This window comes from Nerophis ophidion, linkage group LG05 (genome assembly GCF_033978795.1).
Source record: "Nerophis ophidion isolate RoL-2023_Sa linkage group LG05, RoL_Noph_v1.0, whole genome shotgun sequence".
Classification (NCBI taxonomy): domain Eukaryota; kingdom Metazoa; phylum Chordata; class Actinopteri; order Syngnathiformes; family Syngnathidae; genus Nerophis; species Nerophis ophidion.
The window spans coordinates 11,219,982-11,243,647 of NC_084615.1; the positions used below are offsets into that span (position 1 = coordinate 11,219,982).

Below are 23,666 nucleotides of genomic sequence, written 5' to 3' on the forward strand. Positions count from 1 at the left end.
GGTGTCCTCCGGAACAAAGAGGAAAATAACCATCCGGATTTTTATAGGCGCAAAGTTCGAAAGAAAGCATCTGTGATGGTATGGGGGTGTATTAGTGCCCAAGGCATGGGTAACTTACACATCTGTGAAGGCACCATTAATGCTGAATGGTCCACACAGGTTTTGGAGCAACATAAGTTGTCATCCAAGCAACTTTATCATGGACGTCCCTGTTCATTTCAGCACGACAATGCCAAGCCACGCGTTACAACAGCGTGGCTTCATGGTAAATGAGTGCGGGTACTTTCCTGGCCCGCCTGCAGTCCAGACCTGTCTCCCATTGAAAATGTGTGGTCCATTATGAAGCGTAAAATACAACAGCGGAGACCCCGGACTGTTGAACGACTGAAGCTCTACATAAAAAAAAAAAAAAGAATGGGAAAGAATTTCACCTTCAAAGCTTCTACAATTAGTTCCCTCAGTTCCCAAACGTTTATTGAGTGTTGTTAAAAGAAAAGGTGATGTAACAGAGGTGAACATGCCCTTTCCCAACTACTTTGGCACGTGTTGTAGCCATGAAATTCTAAGTGAATGATTATGTGTAAAAAAAAAAATAAAGTTTATGAGTTTGAACATGAAATATCTTGTCTTTGCAGTCTATTCAATTGAATATAAGTTGAAAAGGATTTGCAAATCACTGTATTCCGTTTATATTTACATCCAACACAATTTCCCAACTCATATGGAAACGGGGTTTGTAGTATTTGCCGCTTACTAAGCAGACATCTGCTACTGACAGACGCTTTTGTGACTAAGTGCTCTTCACAGAGGTATTAAGAGGCTAACGGACCTAACAATCCTAATTTGCATTGCGCACCAATTGATACATCTAACATGTGCCTAAATTTCATTGAAAGATGAATAATTTATGTCAAAAAAGTGTCATTCCATCAATTAATCAAAATAATCAAATTAGCTCAACTTTCCCTAGAAAACTCAATGTCCTTCTTTGGACAATTCAACAAACTAGTTGAGACTGAATCAACAGTGTCTAAGTCTCTACAATAGGGATGGCAATTCCACTTAATTTCCTTGTAGATTAAGGAGAAAATTAATTCCAAATACCGGTAGCTCAAATTTCCAGGGCTGACATATTGTTCTTTAGTGCAGTGATTCCCATATTATACAATCTCGTCAAATGTTGCCTGCACATGCCAAAAAGGTAACTTTCACCAACTTAATTATTTTGCCTGTCACTAGAAGTGGCTAAATAATGATACATTTACAGATGAAATTTGCTGATTTATCGCAGCAAGCCTGAGGATGTCACTGTGGCTTGTACTGCCCTTTGAGACATTTGTGATTAAGCGCTATATAAGTCAACTTTGATTGATTGATGATCTTTCACTGCTTTAAGACACTTCAACAAATGAGTTGGGAATGGATCAACAAAGTGCACTAAAGTGTGCCTCATTTGCTTCAAGACATGATAAAAACATAATGAACCAGATTCTTATTTGACTAATGAATTTCTGTCATCAAATACATATACAAGAGATTTGTCAACCAGGTGGCACATAACACTGGTACAAGAAGGCTTCTGTCACTCCGTATTCCCACAAAAGGAGGCAGAAGACTCTAAAAAGGACAAACAAAAGCTTTGGTGGTTAATACAGACTGCAGACAGCACTCTTAGAGGGTTCTATGATGGTGATGGCACCCATGCACAAACACACAGCAGCTTAAATCCAGATAGGAGGACGTCATCTGAAGGAGGGGGGGGGGGGATACAATCTCCACTTTGTGACAGAAAACAAAAACAATACTTGGTGTTAGTGACCATTGCTGGAGAAGACAATTGTGAACATGACGAGGGATGAGTTACAGCATGTCAGCTAGCATTGGTAAATCATCTGAAAAAGGGGGCAAGCATGGTGTTAGGAGCAAATCACAGACAGCCAAAAGTGTCATTGAGTGTTGTGTGAGTTTTGGGGGAAAAGGAAAGAGAAGAGTACATGACTCTGAAGATAAGTTGGTCTGATTTAACGTCACACACCTTAGTGACGCTTAACTGAAGGTATCCCCACAAAACCTCTGTTAATGAACAAGCAAATTCAGATCAAGCAGGATGTTATCATCAGCGCACCATGCCCGCTATTCCAAAAGACGGAAGCCGAATGGAAGCATGAAAATAAAAAGTGATTGTTCCATGCTAGCCACCTTGATCGTCTGCTGTCCCCTTAGCAGCCTTGGCAGGAGTCTGTACTCTGCCCACACTTACTCGTGTGAGGGACGCACTCCTCTTCTTCATGGAAGCACCTACGGATGTGAATCAACAAGAAATTCCCCCGAGAGAGAGTTTTTTAGAAGGGGTCATGTGTACTTCTGGTCTTGTGTGACAGCAGCTGATCTTTCTCAAAAGTCAGACGTGAGCAGAAGCAACTCAAGCGCTATTGGAAGTGTTCCACTGTCTAGCTACTCCATAGTGCTTCCAACATCTACTCAAGACTTTCAAATCTGCATATACCGGTCTTCCTTTATCACGAAGAATTCTTCTGTGATTAGAAAGTTTATTCGCAGACGAATGAGCATTTTTGGTGGAGAAAAAAAAAAAAAAAAATCTGTCACTTTGCTGCAGACCATCTTGGGTCACTGATCAGTTCATTTTTGGTAAAATAGGAAAACAAAATGTCAATTATAAAATTGCTTAGGCCTTTGTAAAAAATTTTTTTTAAATACAACTGCAGGGAGGTATTTCCCCTCATTTTAAATATAAAATAATACATAATGGTTAACATTTATTTTCCAATGTAATTATATTATAAATTCTACATTCTTAAGAGGCAGGATAGGTACAACAGAGGTTTTTTTTTTCAATCTCTGGCTTTGCCTTTTCATCGTCATTAAAAACACGGAAGAGATATTTTGAGGCAAAAAATCCGTGTTTAAAAACTTGTTTTTGCGGACATTTCACAAGACTGAAAGCTGGACAGCCATCTAAGCACACAAGACTGGTGTTTCCTTGAATTCTAGTGAAGTCATTTACAAAAAGTAAACATGGCAGGCTACTGTGAGCTAACAGCTACAAAAGAGACAAGCTAGAGAGATGTAATAAGTGTGCTTAAATGAAGTATACAGCAGTCAATATAAACAAGCATCAAATCATTATAGTTGCATATTACTTACAGATACATGCAAGGCAAGGCAGATGATTAGAAAATATCCAGTAACAAATGTGTCCACATCATTCGTCGACTTCCTGCTTCATAAGCTTAACTTAATATATATATATTTTTTTAAACTAATTACCACTTCAACTTGAAGACAGCATAAGTCGATTTTAGACGGTTAACGAGAAAAGTGTTTTTAATACCTGCATTGTTCTCTGACTAATTTCACTTGATCAAACCCTTTCCAACATTACACCCTACAAAACAGGAATGATTGCTCCAATATGGTTATCGTATCGGAAGTGAGAAAGTTCGGAACACTCCTAAAGTTCACACAATTGTTGACTGCATGTCCACAAGGTTGTCTAACTACCTGCCATTTATAGTTGTGTTTTGCACAAATTAAAGGAACTTTACTGTTTGAATTTAGGCATATTTTCACTTAGGGCCTTGGAGGCCAAAAGTTTGGGCAACCCTGGAGTAGACACTTGTGACATATAACAAGTACACTTTCTCAATCAATATGAGAACTTGGTCTCTGTATTGTACCGAATGATACATTTTTAAATACATTTCAATGAACCAGCCTTTTACACGTTATGGCAGCTGACTAAAACATTACATGCCATTTCTCTCTCTTATGGTGCAAGTAAGTACTGAAGCAGTTAAAAAAAACCTGTATGTGTCTGATAATGGAGATGTCAAGTCACATGCATGACTGATTTTAGTTCTGCATGCAGAGGCGACTAAGCACCTGTCTGCTCCACCTGGCACGGTTTGCTTTTCTCCTTAGCAGCCTCAGGAACACTGTCTTTGCGGAGCACACGGTTACAAGATGAACTCCTTGGTTTAAAACCTGAGAGACAATGACACTCAATGGTGGTGAATGTTATCTGGCGAATGGTAAAAAGCGCCATTCGCCCTTAGTCGCTCACAGTCTGGATAGTGGAAATATTGGAGTATAATCATAGATAGTGGAAATATTGGGAGTATAATCATAAGAAACTGTCTGTATACCATGGATAGTGGAAATATTGGGAATATAATCATAAGAACCTTGCTGTATACCATGGATAGTGGAAATATTGGGAATATAATCATAAGAACCTTGCTTTATACCATGGATAGTGGAAATATTGGGAATATAATCATAAGAACCTTGCTGTATACCATGGATAGTGGAAATATTGGGAGTACAATCATAAGAAACTGTCTGTATACCATGCATCTGTACTGTCTGTCCCAACAAGGCTGTCTACGTAGGGCTAGTACTGAGGTCACTGTTTATGCTAGGCTCCTTGAAAGGTGGCTTTGCTGCACTACAGACATTTAGCTTGGTGCTAATACATACCAGGTGACAAAGCAGTGGAATCACAACAGGTTAGATACAGGGGAGAGTGAAGGAACGGGAGGGTTGGGAGAGTAAGAGGAGACTTACTTTTGTCAGGAGATTTGATGAGCGTGGCGGAAGAGGAGGATAGACGTTTGCTGATGTTAGCCTCTGACGGCTGTTTGAGGTTGATGGTGGATGTGGAGCGCTTGTCCACTAGTTGGGAGGAGGAAAGACAAGACAGGGGAGGGTTTAGGCTAGAGGCAGCTAGGTGTATGGGGTTGATGGGTGCACACAGTGGGGGGTTCTAGAGAGTCTTGCTGTGGTGCTGAAAAGTGAGACTACTTTCATACACTACAATATTGACCTGAATATAAGAAGAATTTAAAAAAAAAAAAAAGGAGCTACATGGATCAGACACATAAAAAAACTTTTTAACTATTTAGTCTGGAGCGGAGTCGCAAGTTAACAACCAAGAGAGTTGTTTTGAAGTAGCAGTAGAGTGGAAAAACAAGTTGAATTTATATGCTTGATTGTGTTTCTTTGTATCCATTAAACCACTTCCAAATTGTATTTCCAATACGCAAAGATAAATAGTGTCTAAACATCACAATATGCCACAAATTCAGCCGTTTGGAATATTCCACTCCCAATATCTTCAACAATTTCTTTAAATTCTAAGTACCTGTACTGGCACTTCTGCACTCTTGACCATATTACTAGATCAGTCACACTGGAAATACACAAACATTGTAAAGAAATGTGCTGTTTATTGTTCACAATCCTTATGTAAGACAAGAAAACATATGTTTGGCTTTTTTATGCATTCTAAATGGTAAATAAATATCTAACAATTGAGTCAACAGAAGGAGGGTCCTCTCGTTATACTCTTTAAAAACATCCAGAAACAATACTCCATTTACATGTGATGACCTTAAAATGAACCAAATATGATATTGATATTATTATTATCAGCGCTAACCCAGACGGACTATTTTAGCGGTGCATTGATAGCAGTGAGCTAATGCTAGCTTACGTTGCTACTGTTGACACACTGAAGCTGCTTCTGTTTGGTCTCAAATTTGCTATAAGTACATTTTAGATTATAATTCATGCATGCAGAGAAGAGGACTGTTGACAAACTAGTGAGCATCCTGGATGATGCCAGTCACCCTCTGCATAGCGTTATCAGTAGCCAGAGGAGCCTGTTCAGTGCTAGACTGCTTCATCCCAAGTGCAGGACTAATAGAGTCAAAAACTCCTTTGTCCCACACGCCATTAGACTGTACAACTCCTCTCTGGGACGGGGGGCGGGGGGTATTAGGATGACAGGGGATTCAAAACAATAACAGTGCAATACTTTTTCATAACATGGTCACTACTGCCTACTTTGTCTTTTTATATTCTTATTTTACTGTTATATTTTTATTCCCATTTTTGCTTTTTAGTTTTTATTTTTATTGTAATATTTCTCTATTTTGTTTCCATTTAAACCCCCATTATTTACTTTTATTTAAATTGATCTCAACTCTGTACACTGCTGCTGGAATTTTAATTTTCCTGAAGGAACTCTCCTGAAGGAATCAATAAAGTACTATCTATGTATCTCTCACCTGCCACTAGACAAATGTGGCCATGGACCCACAGGCTGGTCCACTTTCACATCCCCGAGGTGGCGAAAAAGAAAAAAACATGCTCGTTGCAGTAACATTATTTTAACCTTTCGTGAGGATTGTGATTGAAACTTCATCTAAACGGAACTATGTTAACATCTTGTCTGTCGACATCCCAGCGAGAGTGGGAATGTTACACTAAGTGTTTGTTTTATTATGGTTAATTTGTATGTTTAGCACCTAGCAATGCTGCAGATGCCACAATAAAGCTACATCCAGGTAGCAGTTGGCTTATTGCTCATCCTCTGTTTGGGCTCAAAAATATAAGGACCTGCATTATAATATTCTCTAAAATATTCGTTTTTAGTTCTCACAAAGTCTGCTTTGATTAGGATTGTTGTTGATGGAGAGGGATCTAAGGTTTCTACCACGATGTCACGCGATCATGTTACTGGCTCCCTCATTATCTCTCCAAATGGCTCGAGAATTTCCGTAAGATTAATACTGTTTTGATCATATCAATTTACTTGCAAACTTTGGAAGTCTTTTGGTGTTAAAAATCAGATAAAAACTATAATGACTTCAATATAGAGGCAACTTGTTCTTCCACTCTACCGGTACTTAAGGTAATGGTGATCAATGCAGCGGAGTTACCAAACAACTGTCAAGCGGCTAAGAAATATGATATCTATTTTTTACTGTGATCTACTAACGGTCATTGAACTGATTTTGAAAACACGAGCCTCGAAAAAAGGTCATCTTAAATTCAGGTCAACAGCGTATTCTCTAAAGGCTGTGGCCACTGCTGACACTGAGGTCCAATACAAGAATTGTATGGAAGAAAACATATTTGTTTACTTTATTTACCTACATTATGATGGCCAAAAACCTTTCTTTCATGAAGACGCGTTGCAGCTGTAAAAAGTGCAACCCATTGCTGTTGTATTGGATATCATTGAATTGTGCAGTGACCTCTTATAATACACACGGTACAATGTGTTGCAAGTCATGCTACAAAGCCACCATGTTGTTCCTCCGCAGTCGTGCAGTGAAGTTAGTAAGTACTGCGAGTCAAGCATCCACATCATGGCGTGATGTGATGGGACATTATTAGTTCAGTTAGGCTTCCATGCCAAGTAGTTTGTTCCTGCACCTGCACCAAGAGCGTGAGTGTGAGTCAAAGACCTGAAAAATGCCTGCAAGGAGAAATCAGGCAATGCCCCCCGTGGGAGTAACCTGTCGTGTTAGGCTGTAGAAGACGTGTGAGGAGGAGTTGAAGACGACCAAAGTTTTCATAGCGCTAGTGGCCGTTCGCCAATGCTGTGTTTCTTTAAAAAAAAAAAAATCGGCGGGCAAATCACAAACAAGAACCTTTTTGGGTCCTCTGTGGCTTTTCTGGTGAGGCGGGGCAGATTACTATAGCTACTGGAGATGAAGCACCGGTATCTGAGTCACCTGTGGGGAAAGAAACCACTCAGCGGGGAGGGAATACCACACAAGGGAGGGATGAGGAGCTCGCTTTCCAGCGTAGTAAAAACAAGGAACAGTCTTCCTTCACATACTTTGTTAACACTTAAGTTATCCAGCCAAAATAGTAGGGGTGTAACGGTACACAAAAATTTCGGTTCGGTCAGTACCTCGGTTTAGATCACGGTTCGGTTCATTTTCGGTACAGTAAGAAAACAACAACATATCAATTTTTTGGTTATTCATATACCAAATGTGTAAACAATGGCTTTATCCTTTTAACATTGGGAACACAATAATAACTCTGCCCACGTTAATCAACATTTAACTGCCTCAAGTTGTTGCTCCGATTAAATAAAATGACAAAACTTTTCTTCTACATATAAAAAGTGCAACATTAAACAGTTTCAAGTCAACTCATCATGCTTAATTTATCACAGCATTTGGGAAGCCTGTAGTTGATTTTTATTATGTAAATGTTATATTTTAATCCACATGTGATAGCAGGGACCCTGCCATTCAAACTAGGCTGCTACATTACTAATGATTAATGTAACTATAGCTGAAAAAAAAAACACAATAGCAATAGGAGACTATTCATCCCTGTACATCATGGAGTTCATGTAGGCTTACTGATGCACTTACATTATTATATCACTAGCATACACACACACACACACACACACACACACACACACACACACACACACACACACACACACACACACACACACACACACACACACACGCACGCACACAATGAGCTAACACACACACCACAAAATGAGCTAACGTTACGCTAAAAGTTAATTAGTCTTCACCTCAAGCCAGGACTGCGAGCGAGCTGAGCTGCAGTTTGTTTCTAGAACGTTGACTGGGAGGTGTTTATTATAATTTGGGGAGACTCCGCTGCTCACCTGCTAAACACCTATCTGCTCAACGCTGAAGCGCAGACTACATGCGCTCTGAATACGCTCTGAATACGCACTGCTGATTGGCTGTTACCGCTATATATGTAACCAATCTGATGGTTATGTGGGTGGGACAATGTTGGGTGCTGTGTAGGAGACAGAGGCAGAACGGAGCGGAGCAGCTTGTTAAAAGACTTTAGCTTATGTTCATATGTTCGTGTGGAAACTCGTTGGGTACACATCCGAACCGAACCGGAACCCCCGTACCAAAACGGTTTAATACAAATACACGTACCGTTACACCCCCACAAAATAGTCATTATGGATCAGTAGGTCACGTGACTGCTGATCAGAGGGAGTGAGGCAGATCACTACAATGTAAATGAATATATTTTAGGGCGCGTGGTTTAAGTCGTCTTAGCAGGACTATCATGTGCTTCCAAATAGGGCTGGGCGATATGGCCTTTTATTAATATCTGGATATTTTTAGGCCATGTCACGATACAGCATATATGTGTGGATATTTTGCCTTAGCCTTGAATGAAGACTTGATACATATAATCACAGCAGTATGATAATGATAATAATAATGGATTAGATTTATATCGCGCTTTTCTATTGTTAGATACTCAAAGCGCTCACAGAGAAATGGGAACCCATCACTCATTCACACCTGGTGGTGGTAAGCTACATTTGTAGCCACAGCTGCCCTGGGGTAGACTGACGGAAGCGTGGCTGCCAGTTTGCGCCTAGGGCCCCTCCGACCACCACCTATCATTCATTCATCTTTCATTCACCAGTGTGAGCGGCACCGGGGACAAGGGTGAAGTGTCCTGCCCAAGGACACAACGGCAGCGAATTGGATATCAATAGGTGGGAAGAGAACCTGCAACCCTCAGGTTTCTGGCACGGCCGCTCTACCCACTACGCCAGGGGTAGGGAACCTATGGCTCTAGAGCCAGATGTGGCTCTTTTGATGACTGCACCTGGCTCTCAGGTAAATCTTAGCTGACATTGCTTAACACAGTAAGTAATGAATAATTCCGCCGGTAATCAGTGTCAAAAATAACGTTCAAAATATAAAAGATTCTCATGCATTTTAATCCATCCATCCGGTTTCTACCGCACCTGTTCAAGAAGTCGCATTAATGGTAAGAAGTATTTTATTTATTAATGTTAATGTTATTAAAAAAGAACAAGAGACATATTACACTCTAAAATGTTGGTCTTTCTTAAAAATGCACGCATTTAGTTGTATTCAGTCTTAAAAAATATATTATATGGCTCTCACGGAAATACTTTTTAAAATATTTGGCTTGTATGGCTCTCTCAGCCCAAAAGGTTCCCGACCCCTGCACTACGCCATGCCGCCCCAAAGTATGATGATTCTATGTGTCTACATCAAACATTACTCTTTATACTGCATTAATTATTGCTACTTTTAAACTTTCATGCGGAGAGGGAAATTAAAACTAAGTCAATTTAACAAAAGAGTATTTATTAAACAATTATTCTGCAGTGGCACAAATATTCATGTCATTTCAAAACAGAAAGTGCAAGATTGTCAGAGACATTTTAAAACAAGCTTTTAGTGCACTTTTGTGCATGATGTCATTAAGATGACATATCAAAACAACACTAAATTAAAGTGCACTTTTTGTACAGAATGCCACTACATTGTTTTTAAAACAAATAAAGTGCACTTTTGTGCATGATGTCACACAAGATATTTCAATAAGTGTCAGGTAAAAACGAGCTGCATAATAAAAAATCCAATAGTGTATGTCCTTCGCTATGTGGTAGGTTCCTGCGGACGTTATCTAGTTTTTTCATATAGTGTTGATGTGGAAATTGTTGCTTGGGCATTTTGTTGGTGTGGCACCTGCGGAGATGTCGACCTGCAGAGTTTCAAGCACTCTTCATTCTTTAGCGGGTGACTTGTCAAATGATGCGACAAATTAGCAGTGTTGCTACTTTTTGTAGCAACATTTTGCTGCATACTTGACATATTACGGTTCTGTTCAACATATTCCCGCTTGAAAATAAACCACTGCCAGACAATGGACCCCCTGCTGTTTTTCTTGGAATTAATTCTTCCTTCATTTGTTACCAGATTCGTACCTTCTTTCTTTTGTATTACCACTTGCACCTATCCGCTAGCATCACAACTAACTTTACCCATGCTGCTACCTCTCTGCTTAGCAAGGGCGTATGACATTGCACGCGCGACAGTATGTGACGTATGTAAGAAAGTGCGCTTGTTTTATGTCTCTGTGAGAAGGAGAGACAAGATAGAGAAACACCTGTTGTGTAATGCCTGCAGGTAAAAGCAACTGCGTGAAAATGTATACTCCAATATCACCATTTGGTTGGTTTCTATATCGCACAGAGACAAACCCGCCATATATCCAGTACATCCATATATCGCCCAGCCCTACTTCCAAATGAAAATGGATAATATATATCTCTGAAGTCAAAGTGAGATGTTTGTTTTCAGAGCCGCTTATTGACAGCAATGAAACATGAAGAAAAAATATACAAAATGTGAACAATTTACCCCAAAGAACAAATGAAAAGAGCCTCTACCTCGTCCATCCGAGTCTGTTGACAATCCTCCCCAGGACCATCTCTTCTGTCTCTGCTCCACACGCTGGCTCCTCTCTAACGTCCGTCTCATCACGGCCTCATAATGCTCCTGCCACACAAGAGAAAGATCAGGAAAAGCAAAAGACTAGCCACCGGCTCCCAAGTCTTCCATCGGCTACCTTCTCCTCTTCCTGTTTCTGCTTCCTCTTCTCCTCCACGGCGATTCGCTTCTGCTCCTCCTTCTTGCGTTGCTCCACGGCCTTCTTCTGACGTTCCTCCAGCTGCCGCTCCACCTGCATCTTGGCCTTGCGCTCCCGCTCCATGATCTGAGACTCGCGCAGAGCTGGCAGCAGAGAAGACAGACCCCTCTGAGTGTTACGTTTTCATTCAAAAAAGGTCTGAGTCTTCTTGCACTTGTCAAGGCTTTAGAGCCAGCACTATTTTGGGGGCCACATTTTCAAAAAGCTAAGTAATTTAGTTTAGCTCAGGATTATTCTTCTTTAGCATAATCCTTACCGTGATTGCTGCTTATTTGACACAATGCTAGTATGCCTAATCAATAAACTCAACAAAAAAGTAAAGCATATGAATTCCGCATTGACATAACAGCGGAAAAAGTCACAGAATTGGCCAATATTACGAAATTTGCTGTTTAACGCAGAATATTTGAGAAATAGATATATGGATAGTACTTTGATTCTTTCAGGAGAGATCCCCCAGGAAAATTAAAATTCCAGCAGCAGTGTACAGAATTGATTTCGAATTTAAAAAATAAAAAGTTAATAATGGGGTTATAAATGGGATAATGGGGCTATAAATGGTTATAAATTTACTTTAATGTGAGTGAAATGTTGTCATTGTGAGGAGAAGGAACATTTGTTTGGAAAAATAATGTCTTCGATACCACTCATTCATTCCCTAAACACGCAACCGCCGCGTCCTTAACAATATCAATGCGGTCACTTGAAACAGCGACTAAACTACAAGGCTAAAGCTAGCAAGAGCAATCCGTACACCCCCAACACATTTTATCTGTTGTGTTGTTGTGAACGACATCAAGGGTGTAAGATCAACTTACAAACACGACATCACTCACAACTCTATTTACTTTGTCATTGTTAATACATTCTGAAAAAAAATCATTTATTTACAACTGGAGCTCTCTGTTGTTATTAAGGACCTACTGCAAAAAAAAGATGGTCAACGTTCTGCAAGACAGCCCACTATTGTTTTTAGGAATCTGCTGCAAAGATGTTGGTCTGTTCCAAGTTTTTAAGTGAACTCGCACGTGGGTCTGGCGTCATTCCTGGGCCGGGTTTGAGTAGCCCCAAGGCTCACCATGGAGTTTGCCTCTACATGCAGGATTTGTTTCATTTCTTGCATCAGATATATTCTATGAGGCGGAAGTTAAAGAACAAGAAGTGCATCTAAACAACCAACATGATCCAAACCTCTTTTGGTACAAACATTGTCATCAAATCTGTGTCAGGAGCCCCATGGTCTTAAACTTAAGTTCAAGCAGATGCATGAAATAAATGACTATGTTGGCAGCTAGTGGACTCTAGAGCGTGGAACAGTGTTCTGTGCAGTATTTCCCATACTTTAAAGGTTTCATGGCGACCACAGACACATTTTGATAAGCCGCGAAAACATTTGTGGCGCCCGCACTCAAACACATAACGCATCTGGTTTCTTGGCTTGACACAAGCTTGCGTACGCACTAAAACCTGGGGTACAACCTTTTTCATGTCAAAGATGAGGCGTAGCAAGACTGACGTTGACGTAGAAATGTGCGTTTTCTCATGCGAACTTCATGGCTGACGTATGTCCATGTCTACAGGCAGTGGTTACTTTGGCAACACACAGAGGTGATATTGTTATCAGCACTAACGCGGATGGACTATTTTAGCGCTGCATTGATAGCAGTGAGCTAATGGTAGCTTACACTGCTATTGTTGACACACTGAGGCTGCTTCTGCTTGGTCTCAAACTTGCATCTCATTACCTGCTGCCAGACAAACGTGGCCATGGACCCACAGGCTGGTCCACTTTCACATCTCCGAGGTGGAAAAAATTACAAAATTACCCTTGTTGCAGCAACATTTTTGTAATCCTTTGTGAGGATTGTGATTGATTATTCAGCAAAACGGAATTATGTGAGCATCTTGTCTGTCGACATCTCAGCGAGAGTGGAAATATTACACTGTTTGTTTTATTGTGGTTTAAAATGGTTAGTTTGTATGTTTAGCAGCGAGCAATGCTGCTAATGATATAGTGTCACAATGAAACTGAATCCATCACTCGCCTTCTAAAATGTATTGCTCGTCCTCTTTTTTTAGCTGAAAAATATAAGGTCCTGGATCATAATTTTCCCCAAAGTAATCGTTGTTGGCTCTCACTCACAAAGGCTGCTTGATTAGCATCGTTGTCGATGGGAAAGGGATCTTTGGTTCCTAGCGCGATGTCACCTGATCACGTGACTGCCATCCTGATTATCTCTCAAAATGGTTCGACAATCTCTGTGAGATTGATACTATTTTGATCATATGTATCTACTGGCAAACTTTGGAAGTCTTTTGGTGTATCAATTAATCAATCCATCTGTCCATCCATCAATCTAATGTATGATAATTTGTTTTTCCACTACTGGTACTTAACATTTTTAAGGTTAGGTTACTTTATTATTATATTACCCAAAGGTAAACTTGTTTTGCAGCCAACAAGATCAGAACATCCATTGAAACAGGGAGAGAAAGTCAATTCTTAGAAATGCAATACAAAGACCGAGCACACAAGCATCACAAACATTGTAAAGATCACAAAATAGTCCATGTACTCAAAAAGGATAACACATATACAATCCCAATCAGATAAGATTTAGGACAAGCCAGAATAAGACACCATAATAAAAGAATAATACAATAATAATAACTTGCACTAAAATAAATACAGGTAAAAATAGTTACTTCAGCTTATTTAGTTCTGTGATGTACATCTGTACCCTTTTGTTTTGCCACTTGGGACTAAAAACCTCTGTCCAGATTGGAGAAGCTGCAGATGGCTGTGCAGGTAGTGAGATACATCAGATCCTCACTACCTGCTGGTTGTAGAGGCTGGCTGGAGACAACTGTGCAGGTAGTGAGATACATCAGATCCTCCCTACCTGCTGGTTGTAGAGGCTGACTGGAGACAACTGAGACTCACCAATTCATTTACCTGACACTTGAACAATTTGATTTAGGGAATTCTTGTCCTTTAGTAAGAGGTGACTGAACAAAGGTCTTCTGAAAATGTTGTTAAGAAAACACCATTGATCATGGTAAATCATGTCCAAGTTGCTGCTGATGTTTAAAATGTCCTCTTAAGCCAAATACTTTATTTTATATTCGGTTCTTTTGTGTTTTTATTAAATGAAGATTTGAGCACAGCCCATGGTTTGTTTTAAAGAAGATTGCAGATTATATTTCCATCCATCCATTTTCTACAGCTTGTCTCTTTTGGGTTGCTGGAGCCTATCTCAGCTGCATTCGGGCAGAAGGCGGTGTACACCCTGGAAATGTCGCCACCACATCACAGGGCCAACACAGATAGACAGACAACATTCACACACTAGGGATCATTTAGTGTTGCCAATCAACGTATCCCCAGGTGCATGTCTTTGGAGGTGGAAGGGGCCTATCCCAAGGTGCATGTTTTTGGTGATGGGAGGGGCCTATCCCCAGGTGCATGTCTTTGCAAATGCATGCAAACTCCACACAGAAAGACCCCGAGCCCGGGATTGAACTCAGGACTACTCAGGACCTTCGTATTGTGAGGCGCACGCACTAACCCCTGTTCCACTGATCTGCCCCGGATTATACTTTACTTTACTTTACTAGTCTTATTATTTCCAAGGCTTTTTAATATTTTATGTGCCTCAATCTACGTATTAAACTGTAACATTTCCTGAAATGTACTCATGTTAAGTATTTGTTTCAATAAAACACGCATATTTGGGTTCACTTTGTCTGGATGCACTTTCCGGTAAAAAAATATATTACTATATACATCGTATATTGTATCGTATATCAGAATATGAGTTTTGGTCCACATCGCCTAGACCTATTTGTCCATACAATAAATGTTCCTGAAGTTGAACCTGGAAAACAGCCAAGAACTTACCTTGTTGCCTTTCTGCCTCCTCCCGTCTCTCCTTTGCTACTCGCAGTCGGTCGTCTACTCGAAGTGCAGCACCGTCGATGACTGCAAACAGGGTCCACATGCAGGTTGCAGCTTACAATGGCACACTATTATGACACTTTTGCTGTGAGGGAAGTGAGAGGTGAGTGTGTGTGGGGTGTCATTAATGAGCTTGTCAAGTAATAAGGTGATGACTCAGGGCCTCTCTGCAGTAAGCCATGCAGAGAGGGGTCTACAATTGGATTGCATGGAATCAATTGCTTCGGATTATGCGGGTCTTCGGTGACGAGGCGTGACAGCATTTACCTGGCCGACAGCCCTGAGCTTTAGCTGGAGGTGCTGGACTTGCAGCCTGGCTGCGCCGCTCCTCGCCTTGGGCCTGCGCAGCTGCAGCTGGATTGGATGAAAAGGGTGGGAAAAAAACGTTTGAGACATTTAGATTATGTAAAATAACTGAGCAGGCGCCTGAGTTCAAATCAGCCGTTTTCTCTGGCGAATGTTGGTTCTGGAGACAGATCCACTAGCTTTGAAGGAGAACAATCCACCTATTCAGCCGTTAAACCCAACCCATGATGCACCCTGCAGACTGCATTTGCCAAGTTGGAAGGAAGTGCAAAAGAGAGCTGCAGTAAAGCCTAGTGCATGATGACATTGAGAGTAAAATGCAACCAAGGGACATATTTCTAAGTAATGAACGACCCGGGGCTAATCTAGAAAACAAACTAACATTGTGATCTGTATATTCCTGGTGCCAGAAAGAGAAACTGGGACTGAGCATTCAATCTTTACACTTCCTGAAGCTAACAGAACTGGTTTCGAATCATTAAAACAAAAAAATTTCCTTTTCAGGGGGAAATCGGAAGTGGCGGTGGTTAGCAAACGTAGAAGGAAGGAAACCCAGCACATGATTGAGCTCTGTGGGCCTTCCTACAAGACCTGGTCCTCACTGCCCTTCTCTCAGTCAGCACTCTGAAATGCTGACAAGTAGGCAAATGAGATCTTCAGTCATGTGATGTTGCCGTTGCTGCCTCTCCTAACTGCAAACAACCTCATGTATTCATTCATTCAGGGTCTCCTGCAGCTGTAACAATGCAGTGTTCTGTAAGGAGAACATGCTGCCAGCTTTCCATTGCCTCAAATAAAATAGACAAGCTGTGCAGTACAATTAATTATAAAAGTCCTCCTAAAATATGTTTCTTTGAAAAATGCTTGAGAATGTCCAATTCCAAAATAGAAATGTAGTTCCTCCACACGGCTTCATTTGTTTAACAATCTGAAATAACCCTCAGATATTGCTGGTTTTGTGTCATCTAAAATTTTGCCTTGATGCTAGATTCTTTTTTTTTTTTTACAGTTTAACAGTACTTTTAGTCAGCCCTTTTGGGAAAACTGCATTTTGTTTGTGAATTGCTTTAATGCTATGAGCTGTGTTTGTCCAGCAAAGTGCTCCAAGAAGTGCTGTTGTATCAATCAATCAATCAATGTTTACTTATATAGCCCTAAATCACTAGTGTCTCAAAGGGCTGCACAAACCACTACGACATCCTCGGTAGGCCCACATAAGGGCAAGGAAAACTCACACCCAGTGGGACGTCGGTGACAATGATGACTATGAGAACCTTGGAGAGGAGGAAAGCAATGGATGTCGAGCGGGTCTAACATGATACTGTGAAAGTTCAATCCATAATGGATCCAACACAGTTGCGAGAGTCCAGTCCAAAGCGGATCCAACACAGCAGCGAGAGTCCCGTTCACAGCGGAGCCAGCAGGAAACCATCTCAAGCGGAGGCGGATCAGCAGCGCAGAGATGTCCCCAGCCGATACACAGGCAAGCAGTACATGGCCACCGGATCGGACCGGACCACCTCCACAAGGGAGAGTGGGACATAGAAGAAAAAGAAAAGAAACGGCAGATCAACTGGTCTAAAAAGGGAGTCTATTTAAAGGCTAGAGTATACAAATGAGTTTTAAGGTGAGACTTAAATGCTTCTACTGAGGTGGCATCTCGAACTGTTACCGGGAGGGCATTCCAGAGTACTGGAGCCCGAATGGAAAACGCTCTATAGCCCGCAGACTTTTTTTGGGCTTTGGGAATCACTAATAATATCTAATAATATCTACTTTTTACGAACACAGTGCACTGCGCTTGCCCAACCATATAGACGCGGTAGGTTGATTGATTGATTGATTGAAACTTTTATTAGTAAATTGCACAGTTCAGTACATATTCCGTACAATTGACCACTAAATGGTAACACCCGAATACCTTTTTCAACTTGTTTAAGTCTGGGTCCACGTTAATCAATTCATGGCAAATATAACAATAATATGTCAATTATAACAACCCCATATCGCGGTTATTAATACCACTGTATTGACGAATGCGGTCAAAAAGTACTTATACACACACTAAAATTATTTGACCAAGTTATTTTATTAAAATGCCTCAAATAAATAGACACACTGTTAGAACATCCACTTTTGCATGTCTCGTTTTAATATGCTTCACTGATAGTGTTCGGTTTTGATGGCAAAGTTTTTATCGTTTAAAATATCGTTTTCTATGTTAGGACTTTAAGATTGAATTTTATGAAAAGTGCATAACAAATAAAATCTAGTGTTAAAACATATCCGTCGAGTAGTCCTCCGAGTAGTGAACTATTACTCAAGAGAGTATAGCTTGTAGGTTCAATGTGCATAATCAAGTATCTTAGTTAATTAGACAGCAATGTGTTTATATAAGTTTACATAGCGGTATGACTTTTTTTTTTTTTTTTTTTTTTAAATCGGGAAAAGCGTTAATATACCTTGTTTTGTTGTTAGCATTCAAGCTAGCGCCAGTCACTATGTGTGTCTATTATAGAGCAGTTATCAATCACCATATTTTGATCATTTTAATTTAAAACGGTTATACTAACTGTCGGAGTTCATTTTTCATCGTTATAGCCCAATTAACACCGGCTCAGTGGCCTAGTGGTTAGAGTGTCTGCCCTGAGATTGATAAGTTGTGAGGTTAAACCCCGGCCGAGTCATACCAAAGACTATAAAAATGGCACCCATTACCTCCCTGCAAGGCTTGGAATTGGGGTTAAATCACCAAAAATGATTCGCGGCCACTGCTCACTGCTCCCCTCACCTCCCAGGGTGTGAACGAGAAGACAAATTTCACCACACCTAGTGTGTGTGACAATCATTGGTACTTTAACTTTAACATAACCTTAAGAAGTGACATGGGAGGGCACAAACGTTAGCAACACTCGTATTACACTCACACAATTCAACAGCAATATCATGCAAAGGTAATCTTTCTCATTGAAGACAAACAAAATGATGTAGCTAACTTACAAATAAGTTGCCAGAACATTTTATTTTGAGACGGAACAAAGCTTGCTTCCCCTGAGTGGTCGTGGGCATTAGAACCTTGACAACTATACTACAAGGCAAAACCAAAATACAATTCTGCGACAATGGTGACAATAGAGTAGGGTTGTACGGCATACCGTACAAATAAAGTACCGCGGTACTAATGAACGAAAAACGGAACCGTATCGTTTTTTAAAATACCAGTACTTTTTCTCATCCACATACTGCCGTGCGGCGGAGCATCTTGAGAGTCATTGCACACAACCATGGAGTACACAGGCAGAAATAGTGTGGAGGAGAAAACGGTAAATAAAGGCAATTCTGCTGGGTAATAAAGGGGGTGCGTTAAGCGCAATATGGAGGTATACAGGCTTCAAAACTATTGATCAAAGTGACGCTTTAAACAAGGAAGCGCAGCGATGCCTTTGCTTCAAACTTAGGTCAACATTGAAATAATCATTCAGACCTGCACAATGAGTTGAAATCCAATGTAGCTCCTCTGTCGTGCACATGCAGATAGGTAGACACGCACACGGCTGCTTGGTTTGCTGCCAATTAGTAGCAGAGTCAAAAACCGCCCAGGTAGCGCAAATCAATGCAAGTGAACTGACCAAATTATGTAACAAATTGATACAATTTGTGTTTTACTCTCAACAATGGTTGTTTTACCTGCTCCGTGTCTTATCTGTGTAGTTTCAGTCATAGTATTGTTTTTAGTATTTACTGATTGTATTTGTCTTAAAGCACAGACCAAGAGAAATTTCTATTCTAACCTAATCCTAGACTATATGTAATATATACAATTGTAGATTGCTCTTTGAGTGCAACACGAAAAGCCCAATATGTTTAATGACTTTTAATTTTTCTTTTAATATTCTAAAATTGTTTTTTGAATGCAAGAGGAAAAGCCCAATATGTTTATTGACTTTTATTTTTGTATTCTAAAATTGTTCTTTCAGTTTAATAAGAAACGTACTGGTATGTTTAATGTAATTTAAGGGTTTTTGTAAAAATGTATTTTTTTGTGGTCCCCTATTATTTTGAAAAGTGTCAAAATACATTTTGGTATCGGTACCAAAATATTGGTTTCGGGACAACCCCGATATTTTTATGATTGAACACCTCACAGCACACGTATCATCCTTGCCTGTGGTGTGCAGACAAGAAAAAGCAGCCACTGTCCGCTAAGGGAGCTTGTTTACATTTGTAAGACAAAAAAACCCTCCGTTACACACTGATTTCCACCAAAAAATAAAGAAATAAACATCAGCACTTCCATATTATACAGGAAATCAAGATATTGTCCAGAAAACACAAAGACAAGAAGAGTAAATAGATGCCAAGCACTGTGTAACGGGGCAACTGTTGCTAAGTGATAAGCTGAAAGAGGATGTGGACTCTGAAGCGAGGTGACTCACGGCTGCTTGAAGACGACATGGCACCGAATGTACAAATTCACAACCTATAACAGGGATGTAATTCATACATTAACTGATACAACTGTCTGTTGCATACTTTGTGGAGATAAGTCAGCAGAAAGGACATTGGTGTGCTCTGATGAGAGTGTTTTCCCTCAGCCAACACAAGAGAGCCAGGTGTGCTCATGGAGATGAAGAACCTGCCAGGAGGCTCACAATCAGGATTGGTCAAAGCATTAACATGTTTCAAGGAGCCTTGTAAGGGGTTAGCGGGATCATTAGTCTGGTGCTGCAGGCTACTTATGGCAGCAGTGCAGACCTCCATGTCGTTAAGTCAAGGAAGAGGAAGCAGGCCAGCCCATGTAAATATGTCTGCTCCAATTCTGACCCTGATCAGATGAGACTTCACTTAATGAGCAGTTTCTCTCGCACACATGCTTCAAAAACGTATACTGCCAATAGCGTTTTACACTTTATTAGCGGACATATGCTGTCTTCTGGCCAGCAAAAAGTGTCATTGGCTGCCATTGAAACATGGCTGTGAAATATTGCAGTAAGCAAAAGGGACATGTTTACAACTTCAGCAGCCAATCAATGCTGAGCCCCATTTACCTTCTGCATTAAAAGAAATAAACACCACAATTAGGGATGATGTTCGTTCAAAAATTATCGAGTTCGATCCCATTATCGAAACGATTCCTTATGGAATCTCTTATGGAATCCAGATAGGTTGTCGTGTGTGCACTGAGTTCCAAAAGCCGCAAATATTACATGACTGGGCCGGCACGCTCTTTATATGGAGGAAAAGCGGACGTGACCGAGGACGGCACGCGGACGTGACCGAGGACGGCACGGGGACGTGACCGAGGACGGCACGCGGACGTGGCCGAGGACGGCACGCGGACGTGACCGAGGACGGCACGCGGACGTGGCCGAGGACGGCACGCGGACGTGGCCGAGGACGGCACGCGGACGTGGCCGAGGACGGCACGCGGACGTGGCCGAGGACGGCACGCGGACGTGGCCGAGGACGGCACGCGGACGTGGCCGAGGACGGCACGCGGACGTGGCCGAGGACGGCAGGCGGACGTGGCCGAGGACGGCAGGCGGACGTGGCCGAGGACGGCAGGCGGACGTGGCCGAGGACGGCACGCGGACGTGACCGAGGACGGCACGCGGACGTGACCGAGGACGGCACGCGGACGTGACAGAGGACGGCACGCGGACGTGACCGAGGACAGCACGCGGACGTGACAGAGGACAGCACGCGGACGTGACCGAGGACAGCACGCGGACGTGACTGAGGACATCACAGCAGGCGGACGTGACTGAGGACAGCACGCGGACGTGACTGAGGACACCAGGCGGACGTGACTGAGGACATCACAGCAGGCGGACGTGACTGAGGACAGCACGCGGACGTGACTGAGGACAGCACGCGGACGTGACTGAGGACATCACAGCAGGCGGACGTGACTGAGGACAGCAGGCGGACGTGACTGAGGACAGCACGCGGACGTGACTGAGGACAGCACGCGGACGTGACTGAGGACAGCACGCGGACGTGACTGAGGACATCACAGCAGGCGGACGTGACTGAGGACAGCAGGCGGACGTGACTGAGGACAGCACGCGGACGTGACTGAGGACAGCACGCGGACGTGACTGAGGACAGCACGCGGACGTGACCGAGGACAGCACGCGGACGTGACCGAGGACAGCACGCGGACGTGACCGAGGACAGCAGGCGGCCGTTAAAGGGTGAAGGTTTCAGTTGAGAGAGGACGCTAAAGGCACGCCCCCAATGAGCAAACAGTGCTGCTATGTGCATTGTAAATTTAAAAAAATTGCAGACAAACCTATCACCGACATGGACGATAACTTGCCCAACTGTTCATTTCGGACCCAGAAGATGAGGAGTTTGATGGATTTGTGGATGAGGATGGATGAAAAAATAACGTGAGTACATTGATAAATACTTGAATAAAGTACAACCCGACTCAGCTGTGCTCCTGCCTTTTTAAAACAGCGTCCACGCATGCTAGCGTATAGATAACTTAGATTTATATCGCGCTTTTCTAAACACTCAAAGCGCTCACAGAGAAGTGGGACTCAACATTCATTCACACCTGGTGGTGGTAAGCTACATCAGTAGCCACAGCTGCCCTGGGGTAGACTGACGGAAGCGTGGCTGCCAGTTTGCGCCCACGGCCCCTCCGACCACCACCTATCATTCATTCACCAGTGTGAGCGGCACTGGGGGCAAAGGGTGAAGTGTCCTGCCCAAGGACACAACGGCAGCGAGTTTTTGGATGTCAACAGGTGGGAAGCGAACCTGCAACCTGCAGGTTTCTGGCCAGCTGCTCTACCCACTACGCCAGGGGTGCCCACACTTTTTCTGCAGGCGAGCTACTTTTCAATTGACCAACTCGAGGGGATCTACCTCATTTATATATATCATTTATATTTATTTATTTATTTATGAAAGAGACATTTTTGTAAACAAGTTAAATGTGTTTAATGATAATACAAGCATGTGTAACACATATAGATGTCTTTCTTTCACAAAGACCAGAATATAAGTTGGTGTATTACCTGATTCTGATGACTTGCATTGATTGGAATCAGACAGTAATGATGATAACGCCCACATTTTCAAATGGAGGAGAAAAAAAGTTGTCCTTTCTGTACAATACCACATGAAAGTGGTTGGTTTTTGGCATCTAATTCATCCAGCTTCCATACACTTTACAAGAAAAACATTGGCGGCAAATTCCGTAGCTTGCTTGATTGACATTCACGGCACCCGAGGGTCTTGTGAGATTACGCTGGCTGCTGCCAGTTCATTATTATGAAAAAATGACAGAGAGGAAGGCGAGAAACACTTTTTATTTCAACAGACTTTCGCGCCGTCCCTTCCGTCAAAACTCTAAAGGCCGACTGCACATTTCCTATCTTCACAATAAAAGCCCTGCTTCATGCTGCCTGCGCTACCAAAATAAGAGTCTCGGAAAACTGGCGTGCACAAGCGATCCCTCAGAAAGCTGGCGTGCACAAGTGATCGCTTGTGCACGCCAGTTTTCCGAGACTCTGTATTTAGTTAGCGCAGGCAGCATGCGGCAGGGCTTTTATTGTGAAGATAGGAAATGTGCAGTCGGCCTTTAGAGTTTTGACGGAAGGTACGGCGCGAGAGTCTGTTGAAATAAAAAGTGTTTCTCGCCTTCCTCTCGGTCATATTTTCATAATAATGATCTTGCAGCAGCCAGCGTCATCTCACAAGACCCTCCGGTACCGTGAATGTCATTTAAGTGACGTCTTGGTGAAGATTGATGATCACTAATTTTTAGGTCTATTTTTTTTAAAAGCCTGGCTGGAGATCGACTGACACACCCCCCGCGGTCGACTGGTAGCTCGCGATCGACGTAATGGGCACCCCTGCACTACGCCATGCCACCCATGTTTTAAGATAGCGTATGTTTAACCAGGGCTGCGCCCCAAAATACGCTGCACCTTATTTTAATACGGTGCGCCCTATGGTCGTGAAAATACGGTATAGTGGCTTCGATAACGGGAACTGGCTCTCAAAAAGGGATTCATATCCATGGAAACGGTTCTTTTCTTAAAGAACAATTGGGAGAACCGGTTTGGAA

At 42.0% G+C, this 23,666-nt stretch overlaps 1 protein-coding gene across 17 annotated transcripts in view; it reads right to left on the reverse strand.

Annotated features, from left to right (window-relative positions):
- The window catches only part of map7d3 (MAP7 domain containing 3), a 64,848-nt gene that overhangs the window by 26,143 nt on the left and 15,039 nt on the right, over positions 1 to 23,666 (reverse strand). For 4 of the 17 annotated variants that reach the window (XM_061899984.1, XM_061899990.1, XM_061899989.1 and 1 more), the window contains exons 2-9: positions 15,542 to 15,628; positions 15,218 to 15,298; positions 11,236 to 11,399; positions 11,057 to 11,165; positions 7,464 to 7,547; positions 4,588 to 4,695; positions 3,904 to 4,005; positions 2,200 to 2,298 (exon numbers count right to left, since the gene is read on the reverse strand). In XM_061899984.1, coding sequence (XP_061755968.1) covers positions 2,200 to 2,298; positions 3,904 to 4,005; positions 4,588 to 4,695; positions 7,464 to 7,547; positions 11,057 to 11,165; positions 11,236 to 11,399; positions 15,218 to 15,298; positions 15,542 to 15,628 — 834 coding nt within the window. The remainder of the gene's footprint in view (positions 1 to 2,199; positions 2,299 to 3,903; positions 4,006 to 4,587; positions 4,696 to 7,463; positions 7,548 to 11,056; positions 11,166 to 11,235; positions 11,400 to 15,217; positions 15,299 to 15,541; positions 15,629 to 23,666) is intronic. The other 13 variants (XM_061899998.1, XM_061899993.1, XM_061899992.1 and 10 more) reach the window with 7 other exon arrangements.